The sequence below is a fragment of the Garra rufa genome, chromosome 3, assembly GCF_049309525.1.
Source record: "Garra rufa chromosome 3, GarRuf1.0, whole genome shotgun sequence".
Taxonomy (NCBI): domain Eukaryota; kingdom Metazoa; phylum Chordata; class Actinopteri; order Cypriniformes; family Cyprinidae; genus Garra; species Garra rufa.
Window position 1 is genome coordinate 16,659,955 of NC_133363.1, and position 11,392 is coordinate 16,671,346.

General features: G+C 37.0%; 1 protein-coding gene across 1 annotated transcript; it reads right to left on the minus strand.

The window, feature by feature from the left end:
- Positions 1 to 241: 241 nt before the first annotated feature.
- Positions 242 to 2,655, minus strand: LOC141331512 (Y-box-binding protein 2-A-like). The gene is made up of 6 exons (XM_073836571.1): positions 2,487 to 2,655; positions 1,532 to 1,595; positions 1,339 to 1,372; positions 904 to 993; positions 580 to 831; positions 242 to 394 (listed from the first exon to the last, which is right to left on the minus strand). The coding sequence occupies exons 1-6, from the start codon at positions 2,536 to 2,538 to the stop codon at positions 242 to 244; spliced, it is 645 nt and encodes a 214-aa protein (XP_073692672.1). The 5' UTR covers positions 2,539 to 2,655.
- Between the last annotated feature and the right edge of the window lie 8,737 nt (positions 2,656 to 11,392).

The following is an 11,392-nucleotide window of genomic DNA, read 5'->3' on the forward strand; positions in this document are numbered from 1 at the left end:
ATATATTATATATATATATATATATATATATATATATATATATATAAATAAATGCAAATTAGGGGTGATTAGAACTGGTAAATCAAGCATTATAAATGAATATAATTTTATTTAAAACTACACATCACTCAAGACTTTTTCCAGCCTTAAATACACTTTTCAAAATGTAGGGGATCTTAACATTTGTCCCTACTCCTTATTTCCACTTTCCATTTCAACTTAACACCACTGTGAACTAGACTCAAGACAACAACAATAAAATAAGACTGCTTGCATACTTAATCAGGTCCAAACATACAATTGATGATATGAACCTTCGAACTCGAGGTCTGAACCTGCGTGGTGGCGGCCTCTGCTGGGCACCATCTACTTCCTCATTCTTCTCTCCTTCTTCCTAGAGTGGAGACAAGAAAACTGACCAGCTGTATGCGCTAATTAAGCAAAATTAGCCGTTTAAATGCCTAATATCATAACTCAAATATTGAAAATTCACACTGGTTCACACTAACAAGGTTTCATTGCTTCTGTTAATTTAAGGAACACTAGACCTGTGGTTAAAAAGCACTAAAAGGACCTCACCTCGCCTTGTGGCTGAACAGGTCTTCTGCGTGGCCGCTGGCGCCGAGGACGTGGCCGAGGGGCTCCCTTCTCTTCACTGCCCTCTCCCTCCGATATGGGCCCTGCTGGAGCTCCCCCAGCTGTTTCCTCTCCTTCAGCAGGTTGTGCATTACGGGGGTAAAATCGCCTACGGAATCTTCGTTTATTTGGGGCATATCGACTGCCTTTGACAGGTATACCCCCTGGACCAGTCACATTTGCTGCCTCTGAGCCCTGAAACACAGGCTGAGTTTTAGAGAATATACAAGATATAACACTCTTTGGATTCATCCAGATACCACTTACCTTAGCTGCTTCGACAACGTCAAACTCCACAACCTCACCATCCCCCACACTTCTGAGGAACTTTCTTGGGTTATTCTTTTTTATTGCAGTCTGCACAAAAGCAAAGGCACATCTTTAGTATAACATCAATTTTCAACAATGCTGGGTTGATTAAACTGCAAGTCAAGCCATTGACAATGAATATTGATATCTTAAAAACACTTGAATTCTAAGATAACTGTAAAGGTGATAGGTGATCTCAATACGTTTTAATTTTTATAATGGCATTTATACTTACTATGGAAGAATGTCATGTTTATGTGCAGCACTTACCATTGGAGCCAAACATTTGTTCAAAACGCACTACTGCTATTACGCCATAACCTTTCTATTTTAAAATCATTTAAAATAGTCCAAATTAAATATTGCGATGCATTTATAAAGCAAACTCATTACCTGATGAACAAACACATCTTCTTTTGTATCGTTTCTGTGAAACAAAGCATTCAATTACATTATCATCAAATAATATTTTAGTCAATATATTTTCTGAAAATTTAACAGATGGGTATAAAACCAACAACTGAAACATTTGATTAGAAATACAATTACACACAGGTGAGGAGTCCTTTCAGTACTATAATCATACCTATTAATGAAGCCATATCCATTGCGAACATTAAACCATTTCACAGTTCCCTGTACACCCGTCGCTGCAATAGATAAGAAAAATAGTATCAACATCATCAAGTGAGAAGATCTGACAGATTTATGCTTATGCTGAAGCAAAGCCCGGGGAACCGACTCATTTGGACACTGTGGGCCATGTGTGTAAATTAACTACAAACTTTGAGACCCTTCAACCACCTTGCCCACTCAAACGCAGGTCACAACTTTATCGACATAAAGGTACACGAAAATACACTCGTTTTTGGCTCGATAGGAAGAGGTTTTCTTATAACTATGCCACCTACAGACCTAACATAACACCTAACATATGACTGATAATATAAATCTTTTACCTAACTACATGCAGCACACCTGCAGTTAAATCCCTCCCACATAAAGCACATGGTGACAGCACGCAGAAATGCGGGTCATCAACGCAGTCTCACTGTGTAAACAGCCAAACACTGTCCTGCTTAAAATATGAAAAACTTTAGATCCTACCAGACATGTTCCTTTTATTTCTCTTTACGCTGTAATTACAGAAACAGAATATTAAATCCCAACAAGAGACATTCAGACCGCCAAGTGAGAAATTACTCCAGAATAAAACAAATCTCAAATAGGTTGACGGCAACCATGTGGTTTCTAAAAGCATATAGCTACATTTTTTCTCAAAACTATACATGTAAAGTAGCACGTGGAAGTAATGAAATCAACTTTATTTTAGTCCGCCACAAAATGAAACCATTTTCTGAAAGACCATACTGTCGAAAGGTAAAGCAAAAGACAAGATCAGAAAAAAACAGCTGATCAATACAAACAATTATGTCAGTTAAACCCGACAGTCCCGTTTCCATATACCTTACGTATTCATTACTGTGATCTGTAACATGTCTTAAATAAACGTATTGCAGCTTAAGTCACTGAACCCCTACCGATAACTTTTCTTTCGGGCTGAGGTTGCTCAGATGCCTCTGTGTCGCTCATCTTCTCTCTGGATTTAACCCACTCCCTCCAACTCTCCAAACTTTTACTTGCGTGTCCACCTCAAACTTTTTATCTCAATTCCCTGTCAGGAAGGATCGACTCAGCCTCGATTTAATTGGCGTTCAAGCGACCAATCCGCGAGTTCCATCTTCATTCTCGCGTGATCAATTGGGAGTCAGCGCAGATGTCTCGCGCGAAAACTTCTTTAGTTATTATGACTTTTGAAAGAAATTTGATAAGTTGTTGCTAATGTTTTTTTAATGTGAATATGTTATTTATTGTAATGCCACAATCCCGCGTCATCTATCTATCTATCTATCTATCTATCTATCTATCTATCTATCTATCTATCTATCTATCTATCTATCTATCTATCTATCTATCTATCTATCTATCTATCTATCTATCTCTATCTATTAGCTCTGTATATAGTGGATATTTATATGCTAGATATGCAATACATCAGACGGGTGCACTTGTTTCTCTATAGAGGATGTAAGAAAGTGTTGTCATTGAAAAATAAGACAAATCACAAATAAATAAACCTGGTGATTTGATGGAATGATAGTTTAATATCGATGTGTCTGGTTATGCCCCCCACCATATTCCTCGCACAGGCCTTTCTACACATAGGTCACTAGATTCAAATTTCACTTGACTATATTTAACCAAACGACTAGACAAGACTGTAGGTGCTATGGATTTGATCATATTCTTCCCACACTTTAATTTAATTTAACAAGCGTTTTTCACTAGTTGTTCCATAAATGTGATTTTTTTTCCCTAAATGCAATGTTTTTTAAACGTATGATTTTTACTAAACAGTAGCTACAAAACATTTGTCTCTAACATATTATGGGCCTCTTGAGATGCATGTTGCATTTGCTGAGGAAGTAGTTGAATGTGTGTAATGTTATGACCAATCACTGTAGGACCTATGTTAGGGTCTATGTCTTTTTGAGACAACAAGAGCTGTTTGAATAATGAAGGAGAGAAATCCTGTCACATGCAGACATATGATATTTGAACTATTTAGTCTTGTATATCTACTCTATAGTCTTTGAATCTATCATATGATATGAATATTGTGTGGACGTGTAAAACGCTGTGTGATTACCGAGGTGTAAAACATGTTAGGGCCTCCTAGTGGCCATTCTTACAGACCTCTAGGACAGCAGTTTAGCAAAGCAGTGTGTCGATAATGCAAAAGGACAATAGTAAACACTCAATTTTTAGTTAAATCGATTCATCACTGATCCTGTGATGTCATAGTCCAGCTCAGTTCAAATAGTATCTGTGCAATCAAGTTGACGATATTGCTGGAAATGAAAGTGTCCCAACTAAGCAAGCAGAAATGGAGAAAAAAACCTTAAGAGAAACCAGGCTTAGTCGGGGGGCCAGTTTTCATTTTTAAACATTCATTCATGGATTTGCACTTTGCCACGGCCTGCAGCATCTTCACACACAAATGAAACTTACTAGAGAAGTGTAAAATATGGCATAATATACTTTTGTAAATAAATACAATTTAAATTCACGTCTCGCCCCTTGAATAGAACACTCCCTTCAAACTGGAATCATTGCAGAATATCTTGTGAAGTCCACTTCGCAGGGCACTTATGGTTGAACAGAACAAACATCTGAAGTAATAAGAGATACATACAAAATGTGCAGTGTGGGGGTCATGAGGACTGGATTTGAGAACCACTGCTGTAGGACCATGAGTCTATCATGCCCACCAAGTTTTGTTCCAAACGGCCTCGTCTAATATGTGCTTAAAATGTATTGGTTGATGGCGGCCATGTTTTTTTAGATACTCAGATGTCCCCATAGACATACATGGCACCTATGACAAGTCCACCGCACTAATAGTTGCATAGTTAGACCCATTTTCATATTTTTCATGTTATAGTGCCACCTAGTGGCCAATTGCCACGATTTTCCTGTGACCTCAGACTGAGCTTGTGCACGTGTACCAAGTTTGATGAAAATATCCCAGTTCAGTTACAAGTTACACAGGGTTTATGCAGGTATAATCAAATCTAATTAAATACATTTTATTTTTTTATGCCATACACAACCCATATATATATAAATCACACACACTACAGGCCAAAGGTTTTTAATGTTTTTGAAACAAGTGTCTTCTGCTCACTAAGGCTGCAGTAATAGTAGTAGATAGATATTGCTTGAATTTAAAATAGCTGTTTTGTATGTTAAGTTGAATTTTCAGCATCATTATTTTAGTCTTCAGTGTCAAATAGTCCTTCAGAAATAATTCTTATATGCTGATTGCTGATATTCTGAAACATTTCTTCAGATTCTCTGATGAATAGGAAGTCCAACATAATATAACAAAATGTATTCAAAATAAAGGAATTTATGACATTATAAATATTTTTACTATCATTTTTGATCAGTTTATTGTGTCTTTGTTAAATAAGTATTTATTTAATAAAACCTTTTTAAAACTTGTTTTTTGCAATGATACTTTTAAATATGAGTCAACCCTCAGTAGGTGGTGGCAAGTGACTGTGTTTATGACTGAATATTTGAGTCATTCGTTAAACCAATTCTTTTAGATTAATTTAGAATGAAGCAATTGCCTGTCTTCACTGAATCAGTGAGTGGAATGATGCTTGGAGATGCAAATGTGTGTGTGTGTGTGTGTGTGTGTGTGTGTGTTTTTTTTTACTATTTTAAAATTCTATTAAGTGTTCTATTAAAAAATTAAGTCACTTAAATGTTCACTACTCATTTACTGAATAAATAAAAACAATGTGGAATCTGCAATCGTGCACAGAAAAAAACGTTGGGTTATTTGTTGCACATATTGGGTCACTATTAGGGCTGTGCAATATATCGAACGATATTGTGAGGCGCGTTTAGTCAGTGAAGCCGGTGCTTTGATTAGTAGTAAATCTCCATCACGTGCGTATGGCGTAGCTTGTCAGAGATTTACGTATCAATTGCCGCTCCAGCGGAACCTGAGCGGAACGCACGTGATGGAGATTTACTACTAATCAAAGCACCGGCTTCATTGACTAAACGCGCCTCACAATATCGTTTGATATATTGCACAGCCCTAGTCACTATGTTGGGTTATTTTTTAATAATAAACCAGCGTTGGGTTAAATTGATTCCCGCGGCTACGATTCAAATTTTAACGGACGACAAAAGTGACTGACAGACGACAGAAGAAGCTGCTGTTGCTGCATCAGTATGAGGTAAGGGTTTTGATAACTCTTGTAACATTATACTTATAAAAAGAAACGTGAAATGCAAAATTGAATGTTTTTTTTGTTTGTTTGTTTGTTTTTTACAAAGTTATAGTTCCCTTTTGTCAGCGTATTATTGTAACTACTCCGGAGAATGAGCTCGTTTGTAAATGAATAACCTAACGTTATTAGCTGTTAGCTCGCTAGCAGTAATAAAGTAAATAAAAATTACCAGAAAGACCATAGTGAAACTGTTTAGAGATGCATTACAGTAACCTAAAGTTAACAATCAGTGGCAAAATGTAGCTTACTGAAATCACCATCTACCATTGCTTAAGGTTTAAATTTTTGGCGGTATTATTTACAATTAAAAGAGGGTTCCGCACAGGGGAGTTGCTAGACCTGAAGCTCTACTGGGGCACAGGCCCCCATTACTCGTTAATTTAGTTGTTGCATGTAGTTTAATGTCTTTATTTTGGGATTATCAATGTAAATTATAACTCAAATTTGAGATTTTACTGGGGCGCACAGCATATTTTTACTGGGGCACGTGCCCCAGTAAAAAGGGTCTAGCAACGCCCCTGGTTCCGCACCTATTGTAACTAACGTTACAGTTTGTTTGGTCGCACTACTGATTATCACATTTATATATAAAACGGCTAATGTTACGAGACAGTGGTGTTCATTTATACCGTGCCACTCGGACCATTTGTCTTTGTTGGTCCAGTGTGTAACGTTAACCTTAACTCAGGCAACTCAGAGAGATGTGCTCAAATTCTGAAACTGTCGCGTCTATCCAAAAATAATTCTCCCATAAGAAAGACGTGATGGTGGGAGAAGCGAAGCTTTTTAAAAGATTTGAATCAATTAAACGAATCGTTTCGCAAATTGAGTCACTGCTTCCAAACGTTCGTGACACAACAGTGACACCTGCTGGTCAAAACAGCAATGTTTGGAAAGTGACCAGCACCAACTGTAATAACATTAAAACTTTTTTTTAATTATTTATTCATATTGAATATTATTTTGCATATTTCAGAACAGCCTTTAATTACAGCAGTTTCTCTTATAAAGCTATAACAGATTTTTTTTTTTTTAATGTTGTACTAAATGTGTTTATTCTTATGTTTAGACATTGGATTATTCAGAGAAGGAAAAACTACAACAGTGGAATCGATGCCAATTAACGGAAACATTTCAATGTAAGTAAACTATTTAAATTTAATGTTTCATATACACTACCAGTAAAAAGTTTTTGGACAGTAAGATTTTTAATGTTTTATGAAGAATTATTTTCTGCTCACTAAGGCCGCGATCACACCGAACGCGTTTTTGCAGTTGGAGGCGCCTCTTTTGAATGGTTTTCTGTTGGCAGTGAGCGTTCTCCGCGCTGCTTATGCGCCCCGGGCGCCTCGCGTTTTCGCCGCCTGCTGCGCCTCGCGTTTTTGCAGCAGCGCTCTGAGCGCCTGAAGTTGAAGAAAAATCAACTCTGAGCGGAAAAACGCCCAACGTCATTCGCGTTCTTTTCCATTGTCCAATCGAATGAATGGAGAGGCGGGTCTTCTGTTGTGTTGACGAAAGTTTACCGTTGTTTAAAAAGTCCGGAGACTGCAGAAAAGGAGGAGAAACCTTTGGTGTCTATCGTGGGTAACCCGGAGCTGTATAATTTAGGGTTTCTGCTAAAATGACAGTTTACTTAACAGAAAAAAACAAAGATTTTAGAGGGCTCGCGCTATAATCCTTTGATTTGACTGACAGGACAGCAGTTTTGGTCGTTGCTTAGCAACATAAAAAAACCGCAGCACACTGCTCTTTTATTAAAAGTCACCAAACAAGGCAGTGCTGTGCGCCTCGCGTTTTTAGAACTAAAAGACGCGTTCGGTGTGATCAGGGCCTAAGGCCGCGATCACACCGAACGCGTTTTAGCAGTTGGAGGCGCCTCTTTTGAATGGTTTTCTGTTGGCAGTGAGCGTTCTGCACGCCGCTTATGCGCACCGGGCGCCTCGCGTTTTCGCCGCCTGCTGCGCCTCGCGTTTTTGCAGGAGCGCTCTGAGCGCCTGAAGTTGAAAAAAAATCAACTCTGAGCGGAAAAACGCCCAACGTCATCGCGTTCTTTTCCATTGTCCAATCGAATGAATGGAGAGGCGGGCCTTCTGTTGTGGTGATGAAAGTTTACCGTTGCTTAAAAAGTCCGGGGACTGCAAGAAATAGAGAAACCTTTGGTGTCTATCGTGGGTAACCCGGAGCTGTATTATTTAGGGTTTCTGCTAATATGACAGTTTACTTAACAGCAAAAAAAACTAAGATTTTAGAGCGCTCGCGCTATAATCCTTTGATTTGACTGACAGGACAGCTGTCTTGGTCGTTGCTTAGCAACATAAAAAAAAACGCAGCACACTGCTCTTTTATTAAAAGTCACCAAACAAGGCAGTGCTGTGCGCCTCGCGTTTTTAGAACTAAAAGACGCGTTCGGTGTGATCGGGGCCTTAGCCTGCAATTATTTGATCCAAAATACAGCAAAAGCAGTAACACTGTGAAATATTTTTACTATTTAAAATAACTGCTTTCTATTTGAATACAATTTAAAATGCAATTTTCCTGTAAAATGTTTCATCTTCTGCTTCTTCGTATCACAGAGGAAGGAGTGAATGAAGGAAGTACACTACTGGATGACACCAGCATTGCTGCACTAATTCCAAGAACTCCTCACAAGTCTGTAACATTTTCAACAGGGAGGCAATGGAACAGAAGACCTGACTACAAGCAGTGGACCTGTGTTTCAAACATTTCTACATGTATGACATCAACTACCCAATTCATTGGGTTAAAATAACCCACAGATGGGAAGGTGCTATACCAACCCATAGTTGGGTTACTCGTTGGGTTATTTTTAACCCAACATTTTTTAGTGTGTGCTGATATTTGAGAAACAGCCTTCTCTTGGTTGTCTCATGTTGCTAAACTAGGCAATAAATGTAAAAAAAAAACTCTGCTTTTATCACAGTATGTTTGTTTTATGAGTTTCTTTGTCCTGTTGGGCTCATTTGTTTTGATTTCTCCACCAGTTTGACTCAGACATATGGCTCGAGCCTCAACTGGTGCAACCTTATTACTGTCAATATATTATTTATTATCAATTGTCATTTACACTGAATGTAATAAAATCAGAATCATTCTCACCAAATTGTTCAGTTGCACTTTTCCATTTCTTTCCAACTTTATGAAATCTACAATCTCTGCTCTAAAGTCTCTAAATGCTATTGTAAATTTCTTATTTGCCACTTATGAGTCCTGATTACAAGCTTGTCACATTCAAGTGCTTTGTTGTCAGAAAGAATAAAATGTATTATTCTATGGTCTGTCTGAATACTGGATTCTGATTGGCTGGCAGGTATGCAGTAAAACCGTTTAATGCTCAGGTAGTTTCAAGTCAGTTCAATCACCTTCTATAATAATATGCTGTTTTAATTGATGCACACTAACCAACACACACCATTCGCATGCATACACACACACACACACACAGAGAGAGAGAGAGACATAAGTCCAAGTTTCTTGTTTCTAGAGGACTAGAGCCGCCTTTCCACTGTCTCCGACATTTCAAATATGATTTTTTTGCATTTCTCCATTAAGGCTAGATGGTATAGATGTGCCTACTAGGCATGCACACATCAATATTGCATAATTTTTGTCACATTGTACAATAATACTCTGTTTGATCTTTCAAATTGCTTGACTCCAAATTAATCTCTACTGCGCAGACGGGCTCCAAATGATGTCATCATTCAAGATGACGGCAGCCATACTGAGATGCTTTTTCCCCCCACTTTTTTATATTGCAAATGCTTAACAGTTAACATTAAAAGCATAACAAAATATTAGTCAAATATTCACATTTTTTTAAAAAAAAGCACAAAGAAAAAAAAAAAGGGGGTATACATGAAAAAAAATCACAATAGAAAGGAGGAGTTCAGTTTTTTGAGCGTATCCACAGTTCTGGTTGCTTTCCAACTTGAAAGTCCTTGAAAAGTTTCAAAATAAATCCCTAAGTCAACTTTGAAGTGGAAGATTGGGCTTCCTTTCTATGTGTACATAAAATGTCCCTACTGATATTAGAAGATCAAGTCTTATAATTATCTTTTTTTATATAAAAAATTTTAATCATTTATTTTCCTTATATTATTTTTAGATCCACTCAACATAGTAAACAAATATTCAGCATCAATCCAAAAAAAAAAAAAAGATTTAAAACAGTCTCAACATCCATTTCACAAAATTCAGAGAGATCATCCGAGTACCTCTTAAGGAATTGGTTGGTTGGATAAATTATGTAATTTATATAAAGGTAATTTCACTAACTTTGATGTGACACAGAATTTGTTATTATAAGTCCAAATCAATTTCCAGTTGATATTCTCAAAATGGTTATTCCAGGAGTACTTGCATCGAAATGTTGCAGGGAAGTTTAGATCAAACATCTAAAATCAATATTATTACATTTTCTTTGATATTTAATAAAATTTATTTTTTTAAATGTTGATTGCTTATTCACTGAAGCTTTGTAAAAGCCTCACAAATCCTGCTGGTATTGCACCAACTACAATACTGCATTCAGGAGGCGGTATTGAAATAAATTTCTCTAAAATTTCACTATATGTAAGGAAATACCCCTCATTATTTATTAACTGTGAGACCATTAGAAGAATTTAACCCAATTAGTAAAGAAAATGTATTTGTTCTTATATTTAGCATTTTTAATATTCCATATGATCTGTTTATGGGGAGAACAATTATGTTTATATATAAGAATCCAATATAGAAGAACCTGTTTGTGAAAATTAGATAACTGAATGGGGAGTTTGTTGACCACAAAATCACACTTCAAAAGGAATTCTATACCTCCAACTTTTTCAAAGCCAGATGTTTTGGCTTCACTTTTCTATAATGGACGGAAGTGGAGACGCGTCGTGCATCTTTTTTTTTTTTTTTTTACAGTCTGGTCTAGCCGCAGAAGTTCAAATATTGTAACGCATCTTAAGCTCAAATCGGATGCGAAATTTACGCTCCAGCAGTACTCTCCATTAGGAATAAATGACTTCCGGTCTGTTGTTTGTCAGGCGGCTGAAAGTGACCAGACGTGCCACTTCCCGGGGACATGTTCAGATAAGGATTTTTAAATTGCTCAAATTAACCAGTTGTTGTTTGCGCTGCATTGCTCGAGAGCGATTCGAAAGCATGCTCTCGCGGTACGTTAATGTCGTACAACAATCGATCGGCGCAACAACCAACACCTGGTTATTTTAGGCACTTTAGAAATCCTGTGCTGAACGTGTCCCCGGTCTGTTCACCCTACGTAGTAATAATAATAATAATAATAATAATAATAATAATAATAATAATAATAATAATAATACTACAATAATAATAATACAATAATAACAGCAACAATAATAACAATAACAACAATAATAATAATACTAATACTAATAATAATAATAATAATAATAATAACAAACAAACAAACAAACAAAAAAATCAGTGTTTAGCGCTACTCCCTAATAATAACACATTGCAAGACTGGTGCTCCCACCCGCCCTAGAAATTAAAGAGCGAGGGTGAATGCACATGCGCGGTTA

Coding starts and splice junctions, on each gene's coding strand:
- LOC141331512 (XM_073836571.1), bottom strand. CDS start 2,538: ATGAGCGACACAGAGGCATCTGAGCAACCTCAGCCCGAAAGAAAAGTT. Junction 1,596..2,486: donor GCCCGAAAGAAAAGTTATCG/GTAGGGGTTCAG, acceptor TATCTATTGCAG/CGACGGGTGTACAGGGAACT. Junction 395..579: donor CTGTTCAGCCACAAGGCGAG/GTGAGGTCCTTT, acceptor TCTCCACTCTAG/GAAGAAGGAGAGAAGAATGA.